The 22,631-nt window shown below is 39.1% G+C and overlaps 1 protein-coding gene across 1 annotated transcript in view; it reads left to right on the top strand.

Moving 5' to 3' along the window:
- MCC (MCC regulator of WNT signaling pathway) overlaps positions 1 to 22,631 on the top strand; it is a 191,392-nt gene that overhangs the window by 137,397 nt on the left and 31,364 nt on the right. Inside the window, 8 exon segments of the mRNA XM_056513614.1 lie at positions 231 to 367; positions 4,169 to 4,332; positions 8,725 to 8,931; positions 17,653 to 17,799; positions 18,088 to 18,177; positions 18,823 to 18,971; positions 20,706 to 20,846; positions 22,027 to 22,127. Coding sequence (XP_056369589.1) covers positions 231 to 367; positions 4,169 to 4,332; positions 8,725 to 8,931; positions 17,653 to 17,799; positions 18,088 to 18,177; positions 18,823 to 18,971; positions 20,706 to 20,846; positions 22,027 to 22,127 — 1,136 coding nt within the window.

The raw sequence follows: 22,631 nt of genomic DNA, 5'->3' as shown, positions 1-22,631 counted from the left end.
TAATGAAGTTGGGAATAAAGAAATAGAAACCAGGCAGCAGCTGCTGCAAGTGGCTGTTATGGGCATGGCACAGTGGCTTTGCAGTGAAGGATTTAAAGTCATCTCTACTGACTGGACAAAACACTTGTGTGAATTCGATCCTGTGACTCAGCTTATAGATCTAAAATGAGTACCACGAAGATGCACATTTCCTCAGAGAATTTCATTTCTGCTTTTGCTCTCTCTGCCAGGGAGGAGGATGAGTACTCAGAGCTGCAGTCAGAGCTGAGCCAAAGCCAGCAGGAGGTTAACGAAGACTCGCGCAGCATGGACCAGAACTCTGTCTCAGTGCCAGAAAACCAGTCCACCATGGTCACTGCAGATGTGGGTGAGTTGTATTCTTAGCAGAAGTGATAACTGCCCACAGCAGAAAGGTATTATAACTTTTGAAATGAAAATTCAAGCATTTTGGTAAGGTGTGAAAGTAATCTCTGTGTCTTGATTGTAGAATGGTAGAATCATTAAGTTTGGAAAAAATCTCTGAGATCGTCGAGTCCAATCATCAATGCAGCACCACCACCACATTCGCCATTAAATCATGTCCTCAAGTGCCATATCCACACAGTTTTTGAACACTTGCAGGCATAGTGACTCCACACACCTCCTAGGCATCCTGTTCCAACACTTTACAACCCTGTCCATTAGCATGTTTTTCCTGATATCCAATCTAAAACTCCCCTGATGCAGCTTGATGCTGTTTGGTTACTTGTTACCTGAGAAAAGAGTCCGACTCTCACCTGACTGTAGCCTCCTCTCAGTTGTACAGACCATTGAGGTCCCCCCGAGCCTCCATTTCCCCAGAAGCAGACCTTCTAGCAGAATTCTGGTGTAATCCTCACTATGACAGATTTCCAGAATTCTCTTCAGAAGTCTGTTGCTGTTTTCTAGTCAATATTGTTTGTAAGTGCAAGACCTGCAACAGCACATTTGTATTTTCGTGTCTACAATTTCTAGAAATGTTGACACAATAGTATTAATAATAATGTGACTGTGAAGTGTCTGACCTAGAGAATTCAAAAGATTTAACAGAGGTTTTTAAAGTTATTAAAAAATTGATGTTTTGCTTTCAAAAGTTAGTGCTTACTGTTAAGTTCCTATTTAAACAGATTCTAATATGAAGATTAATTCTTCGTTAATTTTCTTACCAAAAAAAAAGTAACTAATTCTCTTCTCAGTATTTATTTTGTGTTCATGAAATGGAGTTGAACCAGGGTTTGTGGACATAAAAAGCAAGTTTAGTAAAAGTTTAGTAAAAAGTCTGTTTAAGTTTGTTCTAGCAATGAAAAACATGGCAGTAGAAAGACATACAATGTAGAGACCTGGAAGATAAGGAGGGTGGTCTGTCTGTCTCAAAAACCAGCAGACAGATAGCTCTGAAGCCAGCCAAGGATTGTTGGTAATAACACACCCTGACAACAACAGATTGTTGCTAGAGAAGGGAGCCATGCAGAGGTACAGGCAGCACTCTTCAAGAACAAGTGTCCTTGTTTAGCTCCGGGACATGAGCACAACACAGCACACAGCAAACGCAGGGATGAGGCTGAGAAGGGGGCATGTGTTGTAGAGGGGAATGCAGACCACCTAAGACCCCAGAAGCCTTCCCAGCCATTTCTAAAAAGGTCTGAAAGAACAGATTGCCCATGGTAAATAATTTGCATAGAAAGGGAGAAACTTACCTCTAGAGTGGGTAAAACTTACCTATCAACAGGTACCTCCACAAAGCCCAGGTTACTTGCTTTGCATCTGCAACCCAGCATCCTGAACAGCTGAATCATGCCAGAGCCAGGACTGCTGATCTTCTTGTCTCTTCTTCTCTTTCTCTCCCCTCTTTCACTCTTTTCCCTTTCCCTCTTTATCCAAAAGCCACTGCCACATGCTTATGTAGTAGATCAGGGCCTAACTTGACCTGGGTTCCATGCCAAGTGTGTGTTTGTGAGCTTTGTGGACCCTCTGACTTTGGTCATTCCTTTGACCACAAGCATCTGCAAATCTTGGGTGCACCCTTTCCCTTAAGGGTAGGGCTCACAGATAACAGTGGACAACGTAAGAACATTATCTCTAGGGATTCCTGCATTTCTTCCATATTTTCCTTCTATCCATGGACTCTCTCCTTTTTGTATGTTGTTTCCATATTCCTGTGAAAATAAATCACGCACACACACATATAGATACAGGAATATGTGTAATTTAAAATCCTTCTAGATATATGTATATAAGGATAAAAAATCATTCTCTAATAGCCCATGTGCATGACTTGCTTACTGCCCTGATGGAGTGTCTGCCCCTAATCGGTGCCTTAGTAAAACCAGTAATACCTCGTGACACACTAATGCATGCCGATCTGCTGCTCTGTTGCTACAAGCAGTAAAACACTTAGAGCTAGAACTGTGACTGCTCTCCAGTAAGTCTTGCAGAGCTTGTGATTGGGCTGTGCTGGTTTTCTGTCAGAAATGGGTTCTCACATTGCAAACTATTTATTTTATGGGGGAAATGTCACCATCAGAACAAATCCCAGCAGACAAGGTCTTGTGAAGGTTGCTTATAAATGCAAAATGTTTATTACAGAAGATGGTAGAGAAAAAAGCAAATTTAAGCGAACAAAACACAAGATACTTACTACTAAGCATTCTGCTTGCTATATCCTGCTTGTAAGTGAGTGGTAGTATTATTATGAAGGGCTTTTATGGTTTTACTCTAACACATGGATGGCTCCTAATCAGGAATTAGTGAAATGGCTTCCCAGAAAAAAACTTTTATGTGTTGCCCATTCAGATTTTTCATGCAATGCTGTAACATCATTGTAAACTCTTCTTTTTGGTCAGCAATAGGTTTGTGTTTATCTGTTAGGCAGTGGAGGCAGATTAATGGTCATGAGTTTGCAGTTTCTTATTTTCTGTTCCTCTCATTCCTTCATCCAACACCTCTCAGTATTCCCTTGCACAGTGAGGTATCAAGGCAGTCTGCAATAATCTGGTGACTCATGTCTTAAAATTCAGACCCAGTTCAGTGCCACACTGCTTTAGTGCCCTGCAAGAACCCAGCTATGAGACTACCACGAAGTTTTGACCATGGTGAAGTGCTTGCAGCAGCAGTATAGAAATCACACCTTCCACCAAGAATGCCTGCCACTGTTTTTAGTGGGATAGAGGAGCTGTGGGTGTGCTGCTGCCTCATAGTGCACCCCTTGTGTGCTTTGCTGTGGCTAGCTACTGCAGACTTAGCAAGCCAGAAATACTGACTGGCACACCTGGTAGATAGCACAAGAGCAAATTCTGCCACAGGTCTGCCTTAGGAACTGTTGCTCTCCATCACCAGGTGTGACCAAAGAGAAACAAAAATAATCTAGGCAGTGAGCTAGCAAGGTACAGAGACCCACCTGTTTTCACATAAGTGGAGGATGCTATGGCAGTGGGCACTAGAAGAGGTTTGCCTAAAAATGGGAAAGGAAGTCATTTTATGTGATACTTTCTAATTAAAATAGCATTGTTATATAAGCTGGTAATATGGTTGTAGTATGAAATATAACAAGGTGTGGTGTTGTGATCACTGAATATTCTACATTTAAAGGGGTAGCTCTTAAGATAAAACACAGGCTGTAAAGTAGTTGGTAGGGATCATTTCTGTACACACCATGATTTTTTTAAAATCAGGCAGTACCTAAGTACAACCACAAAAATTCTTCTGAAAAACATGAAGTCATAACATCCCTGAATGTACCAGACAGAAAAATCTTGCATTTACAGAGATGAGCATATGATATTAATAAAATCAGGATAATAGGCCTTGAATGGCCAGAAGAACAACATAAAGAAATGTCACAGAATGTAAGCATGTAATATCTTAAAATATTCTTCAGAAGAGAGGAGGTTTTGAAGAAAGAGTGAACACTTCAGATAAGCTGTGGGGCTGTTGTTTGTCAGATGAGAGGTAGCTCATGACTTCAGTTGATGTGATTATGGTATTTAAGCCTATCAGTTGTCAAGGACAAAGTGGTAGAGTGCAGGGACATTCTTTGAACAGTATCAGTCCTGGCTGTTCTGCAGCACACGCTTCCTGGTTAAGAGTTTGTGTTTTCACTGAGTCACTAATTGTTGTGATGTTTGTTTTGTTTTGTCTTGCTTTCTTTTAGATAACTGTAGTGACTTGAATTCAGAACTGCAGAGAGTGCTGACAGGTCTGGAAAATGTTGTCTGTGGGAGGAAGAAAAGCAGCTGCAGTTTATCGGTGGCAGAAGTGGACAGGCACATTGAACAACTCACTACTGCCAGCGAACACTGTGATTTAGCCATTAAGGTAATGGTAACATTAGGCTCTAAAATGCAGTGTCTTTATTGCCTGAGACACCTGATCACTTCTGTAGTAAACACACTTTGCTTCCAAAGGTGTTAAAAGTACTTCACAGGAGTCAGCTCAAGTTCACACTGTGTGTACCTACACTGTATGTAGTTCATACACTTCTTGTTTGTGGTTGGCTAAGGTGTGATTGGCTGTCTTAAAATATAAAGCTGTCCTGGTTCCAGCCAGGACTGGGTTATTTTTTGCAGTAGCCAGGACAGGGCATGGCCAGGTTATCCATTATCCCTCATTTTCCAGGAAGGAGGGAAGGGGTCCCTTCCTGATCATGTATTCTTGGGGGTGAGAGCTCATGATCTCATTGTCCATTTCTTGTACACTCCCTTATTGGTATTTTTGCTGTTACTGTTAATTTTCTTACCTCACTGCTGTTTCTAGTAAATTGTTCTTATCTCAACCCCTGATCTTCTGTCCCTTTGATTTCCTTTTCCATGCCTGCACAGGAGACTGGGGAATGAATGAGCAGGGGCATGGTTTGGAGTTGTTTCAGTTGGAATGCTAAATTGAGGAACCATTAGGAGCTATTCCTAAACTACACCAAAAGCTAATTTAACACTAAGCATTGCTTGTGCATTAGTTCAAATAATATAAGTCAGCCTCAGGAGCAAATAATTCAAGTGATATCCATATGTGTTGCATTTATCATGAATGTAACAGAACAAGGAGACGGATATTTGCTGGCAAATGTAATAAAAGGCACTGCAGTTCAGAACCTGAAAGCAAGAGAGCCACAGAAAATCTTCCTATATACATGGGAAAACATGAGCAAGCTTTATGTGTCAGGCGGAAAGGTGTCAGTGACTCATTTATACAAGAAAAGTTGTACTAAGAGTTTGCTATTAAAGTGAAGATGGCTTCGACAGCTTTTTGTCCTATTACTGGGAAAAGTTCCTTCTGTCCCTGGTAGTGCCTGAGGAATATAACAAAATATAAAGAAATTAATGTTGAATAGTAATTTGAAGAATGTATGTATGTTTGACTTCTGGTCTCTTGGGATCACTATTAAAGCAGTTTATTCGAGTGTCTCAGAAGATTAGGATCAGTACTTTGAATGTTGCCAAGTACTGTTTGGAGTTTTAGGGTTAACTGTTTTCAGAAGTCACCACTATTCACCAAAAGAGAGACTGTGGATTCTGGGAAATCTGCCTGTGTGAGGCCCACAGAGGTATCTGAAGTTAGATGTGTTTAATAGAGCAGAACCTACTTACAGAACCCCTCTCCACCATTGCACCCCTGGCCACAGGTCATTTCTGCTTTCCTGTTTCCTCAGAGAAAAAATTGAGAGACTTTTAAAGTGGATAGAATTGTGAATTAAAACCTGCAGTGTTCTTACTGTGTTTTGCCTTGGCTGTTTGCTTTTGTCTTCACCAACAGACTAATGCATTTAAATGTTTTAAATCCTTCAGCTTTGGTGGTTAACTTTCACTGGGTTCCTCCTATTGTAGTTGCTGCTAAATTATTTTTTGCTTATTTCGTACAAATTATGTCACCCTAGCTAACTCAATAGCTTCTGTCCCACAAATTAATGAAAATTAATTTATCAGATTGTCTTATGAACTGAACAGTTAAAACAGTGTACTTTAAGAAAAGGATTTAAGAAAACGTCCACAGAATAATCTGGTTAATGCTTTGTTGGTTTTGGAGAGCACATCAGTAACAGATACCTAGCCAGTAAAATTTTCCTGATTAAAAAAGCTGTAAATATTTCCAAGCATGAAGCATTTAGAACATGAGAACACCGGTACTGGGTCAAATCAAAAGTCCATCTATTTAGTGGCAAATGCTAATGGAAAGACAGCATCAAAAATGGCATGCATTCTTCTTCTTCTTTCAGAGATGCTTCCGGCAAAGTGGGCCTGTAGGGACTTGAACCAAAGATAGTGTCTTCATGTTTAATTGTAATGGGTGGAATTTTTTTCTTTGTTTCTATCTAGTCTGGTTTTGGACCAGTCTAAATTTTTTGCCTCCATAAATTCCATTAGGAATAAATTCTGCCATTGAGGTACACTATGTGAAGAAATACTGCTTTAGTGTCTTTTAAACTTGATACTGTCTGATTTAATCTGATACCACATCTGTAACACAACACTTCTTGTGAAGAAAATAAGGCAGAGAGCACTGATGACAGTGTCAGTGACAGGACTGGAATTACCATGATACGACATCCTGCTGCCCTGTGCTCAGAGCACGACATTGTAATTCAATCCCATGCTCCGTGAAATTATACCTGAATTATCTGCTGTGCAGCAACACACCAGATAAAACTGCTCTGTAATGCTGCTTTGAAGAAGATTAATTAACATTATTTTACATAGGTGTATCTGTGTCCAGTGTTTGTGTTTTATTTTCCATGGAGGATGGTTGGTAGCATATTGGACACCCGAGAATTGCTGTAGTGGTAGTGCTCTGAGAAGCCAAGGAAGAGGTGGGGTTGGGAAAATAGCAACACTGGAGCAGGGGGAATAAAGAGGAAGGAGGCAGCAGCAGAACTTCAGATTAGAGGGGTGAGAAAACAGCAGGGGAAGTTCAAGGGGGGTGTGGGGAGGAGAAGGGAGAGGAGAAATCAGCAGCAAAGAGGATCATCAAAAGAGAATGCTCTTGCCATTACAGAGCTTCTCGTTACATCATGAGATTAACCACCCTGTGCATATTCAGAATTTGAACTCGTCCTCATGCTGTGTTGAAGTAATTTACCTGGTCATAATTTGAGACCTGTGGGTCCAGGTGAAGCTAATACAAGGGAGACCTGCAGCTTCTTTCATCTCACAGAGAGATTGCAAGCCTCTGCTTTTTCAGAAAATTTTGGCAGTTTCCTGCAAAATCTGTAATCAGAATTACAGTGTAGATACTCTGATACTCTGTCAATAGAGTTTCACAGTTGTGGCTCTAAATGTAATGCAATTTTATGTAAGAGAGACATGAAATAGAATTCAAAAGGATAAACTGAATAATATTTCATTGATACCTACAAGTCAGACAGTGCTGAAAACACTGGGAAGATTTCTTGCAGAAAAAAGAAAAAAAAGTTGTGTCTCCAGCTAATTTGTCATTTTCAGCTGTACTCTAGTTGCTTATTTTGTTCCATGTATTATTAAATCCTCCCAGTTTAAAGAAATAAAGCAGTAAATATGCAGTAATACATAAAATGATACATTCATAGAATATGCTGAATTGGAAGGGACCCATCAAGATATAAACGTTCTCTTGAATAAGACAACTAAATATATTATTTTTGGCCTTGGTGCATCAGTTATCTTTTATATTAGATGTAAAAGTACAGGCTTTAGCTATGACTTGTTTTTGGATTAGCCAGTGAAATGAAACTTTCTGCATTGCCAGTGATGTCATATATTCTTTTATTTTCCATGTTTCTTCCCATCATTTTAATACACACTGCTTCCAGGGAGATTCAGAAGCTTATGGGCAACATTTGGAGTCATGTTGCTTGTTTGCTTGTTGTCCATAGTTCAGCGTGGAGCACAGGCACAGCATACAGTGGGCAGTAGATTCCAAACTGCAGGTGGTTCTCCAACAGGCTGTCATGCTGTGTTTCAGCCTGTTAGTGGCCAGCCTGGCAGTCAGTTCAGGCATGGCAGTATTCCCTTGCTGATGGTGGGTGCTCATAGTTCAGTTTCTCCCACTGGCCGTTCCTGAGTGTCCCTACTGAACGATGTGTACAAGCACTGCTCTGAGCACAGAGGTGAGACTCGAAGTGCTGGATGGCGTTGTGTCCCAGGGAAACCCAGCCTTTTTTAGGTAGTAGAAAGGCTGTAACATCCCCTGTAAGTCTCACCAAGGCCAGAGTTCTTTCCTTTATTTTGCTGTCACCTCAAGGAAGGAACATACTCAGGGATATGGGAAAGAAGAGCCCTCTTTAAATCCTTTCCTATTCTTTTCATTTCTCTTTTGTGCCGTTGGTCTAGCAATAAGTAAGGCTCCATGCCATGCACTTTGAGAGACTGCTCATTTCTGCATGTTATTCAGCAGAGAAACAGTAAGTGACAAGGAGTCATTAATTTGTTCTAAAGTATTCTGAGATTAAACTACCAGGATTGCTGTCGTTCACAGGTGACGTGTTATTTGCATGTATTTGTCTGCTTTGGTGTTTGTCAGTATGAAGTGTTTTAATGAAATGGTCAAACTATCAAAGAAAATAAGTAATAATTTTGTTTGATGTTACTTACCAAACAAAAGAAGCAAACTAATGGTGTTGAGAGGCTGGGAGTGTATAAGTGTGTAGAGTTGCCTGTTAACACACATTTCTGTTCCATCTGCCCATTAGTCCTTCTCAGTCATCTTTGCTCCTCTCTGTTGATGACTGTGTTTTTGCAGACCGTGGAGGAGATTGAGGGTGTGCTGGGACGTGACCTTTATCCAAACCTGTCTGAGGAGAGGTCTCGGTGGGAAAAGGAACTGGCTGGCCTGCGGGAAGAGAATGAGAGCCTCACAGCCATGCTGTGCAGCAAGGAGGAGGAGCTCAACAGGACCAAGGCCACCATGAATGCTGTCCGTGAGGAGAGGGACAGGCTGCGTAGAAGGGTAAGGCTGCTGCACAGGTGATGCCTTCTTCTTCCTCCAACCTGTGTGGTTTTGTCACCAGAACAGGCTTCTCATTAATCTCACTTCCTGTGCTGGCTGTAGGGCTTTTTGTTTTCAAAACTTTGTTTACAAGTGACAAAACTAGGACAGAACTGAACGTAATTGAAAAAAAGCGTGTGAAAAACAGCCAATGTGGATAACAGGCTGATTTCAGAAATCATGTGGTAGCAGAAAAACTGATATTCATCTTCAAGGAAGCATATGTAACTTGGATATAAAGAAAGCAGATGTTCATCTAATGAACTTTCCTGTGAGGCTATTTTTCTTGTAAACAACAAATATTTCTTAGCTTTTGATGGGAATTCAGTTTGTGGTTAAGAGAAAGAAAAAGAGCAGGACTCCTGTCAGGGGATAGTAATTATCATACTGAACAATGAGTAGGTCCAGCCATGTCCTGCTTCCCTGTCTACATTTTATGATGCTTTAAGGTCAGATAAAGGCTTTGTGCTTTGTGTGGAGTCCAAAATAAAAAAAAAGGGGAAAAATTTGTTCACAAAAAAGGTGAAAGGTCCAAGAGAATGTGACCTCAATCTCAGTTACTTTTAAAATTTGTTAACTTTGTACCTTGTAAATTTGTGGAGTTTTGGCTACATATGAAGTATTTCTGTTTTTCAAATAGGCAGTTTCAAATTTGTGTTCAGTCTGAATGACAATTCAGGCCACCATATCATGGTAAATTATTCCAAGTATTACTCTTTACCTATTGGCAGCAGATTAGCTTTTTTTTGCTGTTTTAAACCAATATTGTTCTGCATGACTGTGTCATTATAACATGAACCTGCATCATGTGAGATTTGCACTCTTCAAATATGAAGATTACCTTTTCAAAACTCCCTGTCTTCTCCTAACACTAAAAAGGCATGTGTGATAAGGCAAGAATAGTAATCTTGTATCAAATAAATCACTTCAACTTTTCCTTTGTAAGTTTTTGTTTTATTATATATCGTAGGTTGTTTTCAATCCTGAAATTTTTGGTTTGATAGTGACAGGTTTTTTTTAGTGAAGGCAGTACTACTCCTTGAGCTATAGAAGTAGCATTTATGGACTGGCTGGATTGTTGCCAGACGAGGGAGTGGACATCAACACAAGCAGGCAGAGAGTTAAGTGTGCGCTTGAAAAATTCGCTTACACAAATGCAGGTACTAACACTCCCGGTGATACAGATCAATACCAAGATATCAAACAAGAGAAAGATAGGTGGCCTTGAGCTTACAAAAGGATTCCTGCTTTGAGAAGTACAGCAGCCAAGTAAAGGGGCTTGAAAGAATAGTAACAAGAGTTTATACTGACATCCAGGAGCTGCTCAGTGGAGAAACAGAAACGGGGAAAGAATTGATGTTGTACCCTCAGGGGTCAGCGTGGCTGAGCCATAGCAGCAAATACAGTCCTGTGAGGTAACAGCAAAGGTTTTTTCAGTAGGGATTGCAAAAACTGTATAAAGAGTGGTGAGATCTGATATGTTACATGTCATTCTTATCTCTTATGTATGTAAAGATGCAGTTTAAATTGGCAAAAAATGATGTAGACAATAGTCAGAGAAATGGGCATTGTCTGTGGAGAAGGGACTTGTCCTGTTCAGCATGGCAAAACAAATTCTTGATTTGTTTTCTCTTTACAAATGCTAAAGAAAGAAAACAAAAATGGGGATAATGGCTCTCTAAACGCAGGGACAAAACTGGAACAAGAACAGATTAATATGAACCAGTTGTGGGTATATGAGGCCACAAGTTATCGAGGTATTGAGGACACAGGAAGATTGTGGTTCTGAAGAAACAGTAAGGAGTAAAGTTACTTAATACTTTCTGAATGGAACTTTAAAATACTAAAGTTATGTTTGTATAATGAAATATGCAATCATGTATAATGAAATATGCAAGGATACCTGTTAAAACCAGGATTATTACATTAGGATTGTATCTGAAGGAAAGCAGAAAAGGCCAAGTTAATGCAGCTGCATTAATTCTAGACCCAACCTTTTTTTCACGGTTCTACTACATTTTGTCTGCCTGGCAGCAGTTCCAGTTCTCTATTATGGAAGCATCTCTGGTGGAACCAGAATTAAGGTCATCAGCTCATTTCAGTTGTTTGGAACTACAGAGGACTTTACTGAATTCTGGTAATTAATATCATCCTTATCATGCAGAACAACTGATTTATTGCTCCCACCAGATAAGTTAGTTCGTGGCATATGACCCTGTCTGCACACTGTGTAATTGTTGCACTGGAGACCATATTTACATTTTTAATGTAGCTTCGTATCTATAGTGGCAACAAGATAAATGTTTTCTTTGACCCATGAAATATTTTCTATATGCCACCTGAACTCAAGAGTCACTTCAATTTATTTCCCTGGAGAGCAGGAAAGGAGATCCAACTAAAATTTAGTTATTGTCCTTCTCAAATTAAATTGGGTGAAGTGAACAAGCTTGAAGTTGACCAGATCAATAGGTCTGTTTCTTCAGATCAGTGCCTGTAATCAAGCAGAGTGCTTTCAATACATTTTTCTCAGGCTTGTTGGAGATTTAATTTAATTAGGTATTTACTGTGCTCAGTTAGCAGATTGAGCTGCTCTCTGGAACAGTAGCAAAGAAACAGTGTACATTCAGAGTTTTTTTTCTCACAGGTCATTAGCAAGTGAGGTAATTGCTTACTTTTGTAGGTTATCTGCAGTGTAACAGCTAATTTCATAATGCAGGGGTTTATTAAAAATAAAATCTATTTAGGTCCAGGCTGGTGAGTGCCCTAGAAACTGCTTACTCATAGCTGACCATAATCCTGAATCCAGTAATACAGATAAGATGATGGGGAACTTCTGTACCAGTCTGTGGGATTAATATTATTATTACATTATAATAAGGGTGTATAATCAGGTCAGCACTATTTACAACTTCTATACAGAGTATTGGTTAAGTAGTAGAAGAAAAAAAAAAATATTTGTGTACTTACACAAAAGCCCTTGTATTCAGCAGGGGATTCAGATGAGCAGCAGTGAAACAACATATAAACTCCATCCTAACTGCAAAGTAAAAATTGTGAGTTTTTAAATTGCTGCCCATGAACGTTACCAGATAGTGGTACCTCAGCACGGTCTTAAGGAGCTGGTTGGCATAAAAAGCAATGGGTGTGGGCAGCATTCAGGCTTCCTTGAGGCTGTTCTGAAGAACTAAGTCTGAAGTGAAAAGGCAGCTCTGGAAGTCTGTTAAGTCTGTTGTCTGCATGAGCCATATGTCAGCTTGTTCAGTTAATCCCATGCTTCTGGTTGTGAAGATTGCTCTGTACCTGCTCCAAACTCTGCTGAAATCACCAAACTGACCAGAACAAAAACACTTTATTAGCCATCTTCAATAAAGACCCTAATGAAAACATAGTCTGTGGAGTAGTAGAAAATTAGCATTTTATGTGTGATCCCATCAGCTGCCCACATTTCCCACTCCAGAGAACTTTGATCTGAGCAGAGGGCTCTCCCAAAGTATATGATTAATGTGGACAGTTGACACCTACGCCTGCAGGACTCAGATCCTTGGCCTTGCAGGTGTTGTTGGGCCCACACTGTTCTCAGATGACACAGAGCTGGCAGGATCTGCTGGACTCTGTTTTGTAGTCATTCCTGTTGGGGTCAGAAGGTATTGTTCAAAGTTGCTGGAGAACACTGATTCATTGTGGGCCCTTAGAGATTATCTGCTTGCACAGCTTAAAGTGATCCTGGAACTGTTTTGTCTCCTTTGTCTCTTGATGAGCACCAGAAACCTGAGGTAGCAGTCCTAAGCTATTTCCATTCTTTGCATCCTTCACTTGCATGCTATTTTCTTGTGCAGCAGTGTCTTCTCTTGAGTATCAACAAAGTGGAGTTCTGTTTCCAAGCTTGCATACAAATACTCAGTGGTTAATTGGCCTTATAGATACCAGGAAAGATTTCATTACCATACTCAGTCAATCACAACACACAATACATAGGAATTCAGGCTTTGTTTGTTCTGGTGGTCATGATATAGGAGAGGTTGAAAATTATCTGGCTGAAAATAATCAACACTAGGACTGAATGTGAAAAGTAAGGGGTTTTTTTGGCTGGGAAGGACCCTCACCACTCAGGGCAGCTCAAATTGTTACACTGGTATTTGATTTGGCATCCTCTCCTACACAGATCTGCAGTATGCATTAATAAATTAGAAGGTGGGAAAAATTCACTCCCTGCGGCTTGTTGTACCTCATTTTCCTCCTCTGTATAGTAGGGGAAAGGAAATGAAGCAGTATTAAAATGCTGGGGGAGAAAAGTGCTGTTACTTGAAGAGTTTAAAGTACTGTATGATGAAGCAGGTCATGAGTAGGGTAGAATGAAAAGAATCACAGGCATGTCCCTCATTTTAAACTAGTTTAGAAACAAAAGCAGCAGGTGTCCTTTGAATGTGGAAGTCAGTGGCAAAAACAGGCAGTTTGTAGCTGTGGGTTTTTATTTAGGATATATTAATGAAACATATACTTGTCACTATGCCTGTATAAAATAAAAATACTAAGAATTATGCTTCTCAGAGTCATGGTTACAAATAATGAGAATATTCCACTGAAACATTTTTCTGTAGCCTGTGGTGCGTTTGGACAAACATGTCTGTGGTGCCTGTAAATAACTTACAAGTCTTTCATAAATTGAGCATTGCTGTAGTCTGTCAGTCCCTTTTCTACCCTTGCTTTCCTTTTCTTTAGTTCTTAAGGTGATAAGAAATTAGCCTTAATTTTTCACGATTTCCAGTTCTCAACATTCAAAGGAAAAAATTAGAAATGCAATTCAACAATTGGTTCAGTTGCAAAACATCAGATAATAATAAGTGACATTTCGAGTAACTTATGTTTATATTAATAACTTGAGAACATCTGTTTACACCTGAGGTTTTTTTTTGTAACTAGGCTATCCATAGCTCTGAAACCTAATGGCTCTGTTTCATTGTATCTACTTAATGCACCTGCTCCTGCTCTTTCCAGGGTTCCATCACTTCTTTACTTCTGTAATTTCTTGAATTTCCTCCAATCATTTAGAAGATCTTTCCATTCCTTTTTTTCTGGATTTCACAGACATTTCTGTGGATTTCTCTTTTTTCCCTTCATTCTCAACTCCTTTTTTTTTTTTTTTTTTTTTTCTGACTATATAATAAGGTCTGCTTGCCAGACAGTTTCCATCTCATTTTAGTCCTTTGGGAGTTTATAGCAATTTTTATACCCTTCTGCGTGTTTCTGTTTTTAAACTAGTATGATGCAAGGACTCAAGAAATTTTTCTTTAAATTCTGTCTGGTTATTCCTCCTCACAAACTCAGAAATTCACACTCTTCCTCTCTTAAAATACAACTTTTTTGGGTTTGTTTCTATACTTGTCCTTACCCATCGCATTTTGCCAATTTTGTCATTGACTTCCTGTAAGATATTCCCTTCCTCTCTCTTCCATTTCCGAGTGTTTATTGTGTCTCCTGTGCAGTACTGCAGTTTACCCTCATTCTATGAGTTAACCTTCAGAATAATTTATATTACATTGACAATGATGCTAAAGACTTGACACAGGGGGTCAGACGACTTTTAATTCTGCTTTTAAAAGCATTTGGTGCATTCACCAAACCAGAGAAGAAGATTGCTCTTCTGTACTCTGATTTGCATTTGGGGTATTTTTTATCTTCTTTGGTCATTCTTTATTTTTTTCTGTAGAATAGCTACCAGTGTGGAAAAGTACTTTCTGAAGAGATGGTGCATACTTCTCTATTTGCAGTGGAGGTTTTGGTGACCTGGAATAGTTACCTAATGTGTCTCTGGCCAATGTGGTAGGTGGCAACCCAGTCGTGAAATGCTTGGTGAATGTGTGAATTGTGAGATGGGTGATTTTGCAGGTTAGGCAAACTTGACCTGTTACCCTGCTCAGAATTAGCATCCAGTACTCAGTGTTGCTAAAATTAGTGCAGTTATTTATAGCAGTTCAGTTATTTATATTAGTTATATTTATATAGTTACTTATATCAGTTCAGCACGTAATTTTGTAAATGAAAGCCTAATTTAGTAAATACATTGAGAAGGACAGATTAACAGTCATTTTCTTTTTTGTGGTTGCTTCTATGATACAATATTAAGGCAGTGAGTTGCACCGATTAATAACTGCACTGTGATATGAGTTTTCTTCTAGAAGTTCTTTCCTGAGCAAAGCTTTACCTGACTAACTTATCTGTGTTCATTTCTCTTTCTGTTGCCAGTGTTGTTTTACAGATTTGTATAAATAATTAGCTTTGTAATCCTGGCGAATAGTCACTTCTCAGTAAGAAAACAGAATAAAGGAAACGTCTCTGCATTAAAGATTTGTGTGATACAGTCTTTGGATAAGGTAGTTCTAAATTTCAGAGTCTACCAACACTTGGTATTTAAGCAACTTTACTACTCTCTTTCCTGGTTGCACTTAAATTTAAAATGTTACTTGGTTTTGGGCTGCAATCTTCCAGGACTGGCTTCTAAGCATAGGTGAATTTTTTAGCAATTTTTAAGTTAGACATGGAGGCTGGGGTTTATTATATAAAGAATATATGCAAATTGTCTTCCGATTAGTTTGCTTTTAAACAGTACTGTAACTTAAGCACTTGGAGAATTTAATTTGGAACAGTCTGTGTTGAAAGAAATAGTAGTGAATGGCAATTTGACTTAATGAAGTTTTGGGGTTGCCTTTTTTTTTTCCCTCAGTGTCAATGCCACAGTACAAATCCTATCTGCACTGACATTCCACATCTGCAAGCAAAAATATGCATGTGTGGTTTATTTCAGGTTTATGCTTATCAACAGGCTGAAATTATTGGTTTGCACCAGTAGAACACTTCTGGCCTTAAGGTTTGCATTAGTGCAGCTACACCCATGTTGAAGCTCAACATGTCTGTATGAACAAAGGAGACCTCAGCTGCAAATATGTAGAAGATACTTGCCTTGGATGTGCATAACATATCACTCTGCTCAGTTAACTTCATGAGATAATTGCAGTTAAAATACATAATTCTGGGTCAGACACCCATATCTGTTTTTCAGCAGATTACTCTTAACATTGAGGGATCTGATTTGAGATTTTTGTGTACTTTAGTTGTTTGGAATCATTTTGTAGTGCTCCTCCACAACTGAACAGAGAACTTAGAAATGCCATGTGACTTCATATGTTTTTATTGGTGTCACCTATGGCTTTTTAAAAACACCATGTTACATAAAACATACAAGTTGTTTTTTCTTTTTTTGTAATTTTTAAATACCTCAAAATTATTTTGACACAAAGTGCATGCAGTCTGTCCTTCAGTTTACATACAGCAGAGGGAGAGGCAGGGATACTCCTTCAGGAAATAGGAGCAGGCTGTAGAGGATTGTAGGAGGCATAAAGTACTGCTTTGGTGACTGGAGAGCATTCCAACTTGAACTCTTTCCTCTCTGCAGTAGGTTGAAGTATCTGTTGTGCAGAGAACACATGACTGCTGCTGCTGCTTCAAGCAGAGATTGATAAAACACTGTCCAGATGTACCTACACCTAAGAAAGTCTGAGCTTTGACGCAACTTTGCTTTTGAGGGTTTTTGACTAAGGGACTTCAGCTTGCTTAGTCTTGATGTCAATGCATTTAGTATAAAATCTCATCTTTCTTTAGACAGTAGGATCCACAGTTGCATTTCATGCTACATACAAAGGGAGATATCACATGGGCTAAATTTTACTTGACTGGATTTCTGATAAAATTTCACAAGTTCTGTTTTGTAGGGGGACTGTTCAACAAAATCACATAGAAACCTGAGTATTTAAGGAAAACTGTGTACAGGGGAATTTCCTCTTTAGATAGTTTCCTTCATCTTCTCTCATCTCACACTCTGTTTGAGATCTGTGGGAAAAATGAGCTCTGTCACTTTACCTTGGGTCATAACTATTGTGTTAGGCAGACCATTTATTCCTTGTCGGTTAAGAATTATGCCAAGGTAAACACTAAAATCTTTAGAACAGCTATAGTTTGCTTCCTGCAGACCTTTCTTCTTTTTTTAACCTTTAAACTGAAAATCTTTTGACATCAGTTCTACAAGTATCTGATGTGTTATGAGGACCATGCAGTATTTGCAGGGTATGTTTACAGAGAGCTTCTGCAGGCTGTTGGTTGAGTACTTCGCTGGTATTTTTTTGTCTGTACGTTACTCACTAAATGGTAGTTTTAGTTGATATAGTTTGGAAGTATAAGTGTTTAAATTTCTTTAACTTTTAAATATGACCAAGTCATCATGTGATTTATTTATGTCAAGTGTTTTTTTTCAGCACTGGAGTTTTCCATTAACAGGAGAATTGTCATTTGGTTTGGTTAGCCATCATTGTCTTAGGCTGGAGCGTCGGCTTTACCCCGAGAGAGAATAATTTCTATACCTGTAGTACATCTGAAACTTTGAGTAATTATTCTGCAGTGGTATGTTTGCATATTTCCACATTGCACATAGTTTAAAAAAGTGATAGTAGTGGGATTTTAGAATAACCTCCTCTTACCTGATCCTCATGTGAAAATGGCTGCCACCACAGTACAAAAATGTAAGTTCTGTGCTGAAGCCAGAAGCAATTAGATTTGGCTAGACAATGAGAAAATCTGCCGACTACTTAAGACATAAAAGTGTGAAAATCAGAGTGTTCTGTTTTCTTGCAGGTTCGGGAGCTGCAGACTCGGTTGCAGAGTGTGCAGGCCACGGGCCCATCCAGCCCGAGCCGCCTCACTCCTGCCAACCGCCCTGTCAACCCCAGCACGGGAGAGCTGAGCACCAGCAGCAGCAGCAATGACATTCCCATTGCCAAGGTGGGGTCTGTGTGTTCATAACCCTTTCTCATCACCTGGGAAAAGCAGGCTTCGTTTTGTGCTGTGCAAGAGTGGGATTAACTGGGAGATGTTTAGAGGAGTCTGGAGCAGGTCTGCAAACTTGAGCTGTGGAAAGGAATTAAACATTCTTAATTGTAGTTCTCTCAGTTACATCACAGGGCTCAATTCTCTTCAGCTTTTCAAGTGTGGCTAGAGGACAGATGAGATTTGTGTGATCTTTTTGGGATGTGGGCTGCTGTGTAACCTGTGCAGCATTCTGACTTACAGATTGCTGAAAGAGTGAAGTTGTCAAAGACAAGATCAGAGTCTTCATCATCTGATAGACCTGTCTTAGGATCAGAAATCAGCAGCATAGGGGTAAGGACGAAGAACTGTGCATGCATGATCCATGTTCCAATAAAAGCATTGTTTTCTTAATAAAATTAATATGTGAACTATCTGAAAATCCTTTAAAAGCTAGTTTGAGTAAAATAGGTCAACAAAGAATATTTCACCAGTACTAAGATCTCATTTTCTCATAACTAGTGGCTAGAAATCATTCTCAAGAGTGACTTCTAGAGGAAAGTTCCACCAAAATACTCTTCAAGAAAACTCTCCAGTTTCATTTCACAACTTTCGACCAACATCAAGCTGGATTCTGCTTTTGAAATGCCAGTGTAAATCAATAACGCTGTTGCTACTGTGTGTTAATATTTGTTTTACTGAGCAACTTGGCTCTAACCCTTTCCTAAGCTCTCAAGAACATAAATAACTTGCAGAGTAGGCTTTTTAAATATATTCTGAAACAGTGGACTTCACTCTTGGTTAGTAGAATTTTAAAACAAAATGGCTTCTAAAAGTGAAATCTTGTAGATGTTCTATTAAATGTGAAATTCATAACGAACTGAATAATTCATGTGTTGAAGTGAGTATATACAAGCAACTGCAGTTCTCAATGCAGAAAGTATCTAGGAGAAATCCAGTGGTTATTTTTCACGATGATCTCTTAACTGCCCTATGCAGGTGTCTAGTACTGTGGCTGAACATTTGGCACATTCCCTTCAAGACTGCTCAAACATCCAGGAAATCTTCCAGACTCTCTATTCACATGGATCTGCTATTTCTGAAAGTAAAATCCGAGAGTTTGAAGTGGAGACGGAGAGATTAAATAGGTGAGCTGGAAAGTTAGATGTGCTCACACATGTTGTCTTACATTAGCTTCATTAAAGTTAACTGCTTTTTTTACCCTTTTTGAACATATCTTAGTTCAGTTCCAGCTCAACTGTGGTAGCTGCAGATAAACATGGAATGTGGTTGCTGAAGAGGAGATTGAATCATATGTTTAGGACTTTTTCCATGAGTAGGAGTTTCTTTGTGCATTATTAGATCAGCACAGCACCTTCCTGTGTCTGCGCTATGGAGTGTCCTCTCTGTGGCTGACCAGGTAGTCATGGCATCTTTTTTCATAAGACACATTACTCCTTGAAATAAGCACTCCCATAACTTGGTTTGCATCGTTCTGGAATTAGCTTGCTTGATTTTGTCCTGAAGAAACAGAATAATAGCATTTAACTGTCTAAATAAATGTACTGATGCATGGTGATGTGTCATATATACCAACAAATAGGTTGTCTGCAGAAGGGAGATTGCAGCTTTCTGGTTGCAATTAAAATACTGCTGGTGTTACCCTTTAGCAAGCTCTGTCAAAACCAGTGGTTTGTCTTTTGTGGCACATAAAATCAAAACTGTGGATGAGGAATATGAGAATAATGTCTCAGCATATCTCTATCCAAATTCTGTCTTCCCCACAGCTAGCTCAAGCTTAGTCTGATCAGTACAATATCTCTTTATTAATAGCTTGAGTTTTTGTAGTGCTGCAAAGTGTGATTCTTGTTTTCTTTTTCTTGTTTTTATTTTTTTTCTGAACACCGCACAATTATGCTTTGACAGCATCAGGTATCATTATAGAAGATGTCAACAGAAAGTGGTAGTTCTAGCATCTAGAAAAGTGAGGGCTTTGTTCCGGTAACTGAACAAATAGTATACTAGCCCTTCTCATTCTTCTTGGTCAAGAAGTCAGTGATTTTAGATAAAATGGAATTTTGATAAAATGGATGGCATGGATTTCTTCATTAGCTATCTGTGCAAGGTTTCAAATTGTTTGTCTCTCTGGTTTTGGCATATATCCAATTTTTAGGAATAGATTAGGAATACTATTAGGAATAGTATATTGATGTGTGGTTCAGTTGTCAGCAAAGAGAAAAAACAGTAATACTGATACTCTGGATCTTAATTTTCATGTTCAGGGTTAACCTCATTGAGGAGGGTGTTACAGTTAAGCTTCTGTTTGACTATCGCCAGAACACTGGAAGATTACATTGCCCCACTGAAACCTCATTCATAGTTTGGAAGTTCCCTCTCTAATCACAACTCAAACATGACTTCAGGTGGAACGGTTACTCTGGGTTTTCAGAAGAAAGGAGGCATTTATGCAACTGCATGATCCCTGCACACACCCACAATCACACTAATGAATATGCCATTTAAAACAAGTTGCAGCAGAAAGTGAGGAATGAAGGTAGAAAAATTGAGCAAAGGGTTAATATGAAACTGTCCTATGCAGTCTTGTGCCTGCAAAGCAAGAGTACAGCTTTCTGCTTACTGCTGCTGCTGCACAGGGTTATGACTACATTTTATGGGGAGGAGAAGACGGTGACCTAAGAGATATTTATATCTTCTTGGCTTTTGATGAGGGATACAGATCCGATGGATTTTGCCATCTTTGTTAGAATACACTTGAGCTGACCAAGAAATTTTCGTTGTTTCAAAGTATGATTGTCCTAGAATTTTCATGACAGTGACTGCAAGGTAAGCTTGAAGGTTGCTAATGACTTGGTTTTTTGCAGCCGTATTGAACACCTGAAATCCCAGAACGACTTGCTGACAATAACACTGGAGGAGTGCAAGAGCAATGCAGAGAGGATGAGCATGCTTGTGGGCAAATACGAGTCCAATGCCACAGCCCTCAGGCTGGCATTGCAGTACAGGTATGGACTTAAACAGGGGGCTCAGCCAGGAAGAGGGAGCTGAAAGAGTGAAGTTGTCAAAGACTTGCAAGATTTAGTAGAAGTATTTAAGAAGTGAAGTTACTGGTGTCCTGTAGTAATAGTGTTTATTTTTTGTTTCCTTCCTGAAAAAGCACCCCTTTTGTTAAATTACCTGAGGAACTACCCAACTGAAGTTATTCTTACAGTGTATTTCAACTGTAGTTGACCAGCATCTAACAGCAATGTAGAGCTTTATCTCTTCATTCTTAAATACTGAACTAACATTTTAATTAGGGGTTATGTGTAGGCTCAGACTGTCTTGCTGAATCCAGCCTTAAGATACAGGTTCTCTGAACCTTTCTTAAGACCAGTGGACCAGAGAGTGTTATACTCCAAATTGCTGAGAATGACTTTGTATTGCATCAGTTGAATTGTGGATTAATGGTTTGGTAATTGGCAATTAAGTATCTAAGTTTGCCTCAAACTGTTCCCAGAAATATGGTGTCACCTGACATCTTCAACTGCTACTAATTTGGGACAGGCAGGTTTGGTCTTGGAAAAAATCATGTGCCTTTCAAAGAATGTATTCTTTTACTATCAGCCTTGAGCAAATTGCAATTAAGTGCAAATTACTAATAGTATATTAGTATGTATTTTTAAAAACATTAAAGTGCCACAGGGATTGCGTGACTCATAGATACAATTGGAAGTTCTGTTGTAAGGAGGAACATCTTACAGCCAGGACAGGGCAAGAAGTATTTTTCTTGCATCTTTTCTGCTTACAGCACTTCGTTGTAGTATAATTATATTTTAGAGTATAGAATACTGTATGTTGTATAGTAAGAAAGTCTGGGAAAAGTTTCTCAAAGGGTTCATCTTGACCACTGTTTGTATTGTTGCCTGTTTAAAACATGTTTCTGGAGCCTCCTTTATTTCAGGTCACTCTCTTACCTTTTGTCTTGTTACATTACTTGAGGCCAGCCTGGCACGGTTACAAGAATGGGGAGACTGCTGAATGCTTGTGATAGAAGCTTTGTCTTCTATATGTGTATAATGTTATTTAATATCCCTGCTGCTAGATAACTAGTAGAGACTCATGCAATTAATCAGATACCTCTTTTTTTGTTGTTGCTATTGCAATATTGTTAATATTTTGTATGGGTTTTGTTTTCCCTTTCAGTGAACAGTGCATAGAAGCATATGAGCTGCTGTTAGCATTGGCAGAAAGTGAGCAGAGTCTCATTCTTGGACAGTTCAGAGCTGCAGGTGTTGGTTCTGTTGGTAAGATGTCAATGAATCACTTAATTTAAGTTTTTTTTTGCATGTCAGTTAGCATTAGAATTGGTTGTAGTGGTGAATCATATAATGGCCCATTACTTAAGAATGCTCTCTGGTCATTTCTTGTTTTTTAAACTATTTAAATTATTTTACACACCCCAAAAATAGGAGGAAAATGCAGAGAGCAATTTAAATTCACCTGTGTATGGTATCATGAGGAGATGTCTCTTCTGGGAGGGATGAGATTGTTGTAGGCATGCAACTGTACAGAGCGGAATAATTAAACAATACTTGTGAGCACAGGTGGCTTAGGGCCATAGAGCTGTGGTAGTTGCAAGTGCAGATTCAGTAAGATTGACTCCCCAGAAACAGTCTGTAAAAAACTGGGATTAAAATTATGCAAAGGTAGCATTGAGTAGTTGCAAATAAAAAAAATTAAAAGACTGTAATTTTTCACCCCATTTTACCTTTGCTCTGGAATTTTAAGAGATTCTATCTTCTGTTTAG

Source organism: Oenanthe melanoleuca, chromosome Z (genome assembly GCF_029582105.1).
Source record: "Oenanthe melanoleuca isolate GR-GAL-2019-014 chromosome Z, OMel1.0, whole genome shotgun sequence".
Classification (NCBI taxonomy): domain Eukaryota; kingdom Metazoa; phylum Chordata; class Aves; order Passeriformes; family Muscicapidae; genus Oenanthe; species Oenanthe melanoleuca.
Note: the sequence above shows the minus strand (reverse complement) of the source record. Positions and strands in the feature narration are given on the sequence as shown.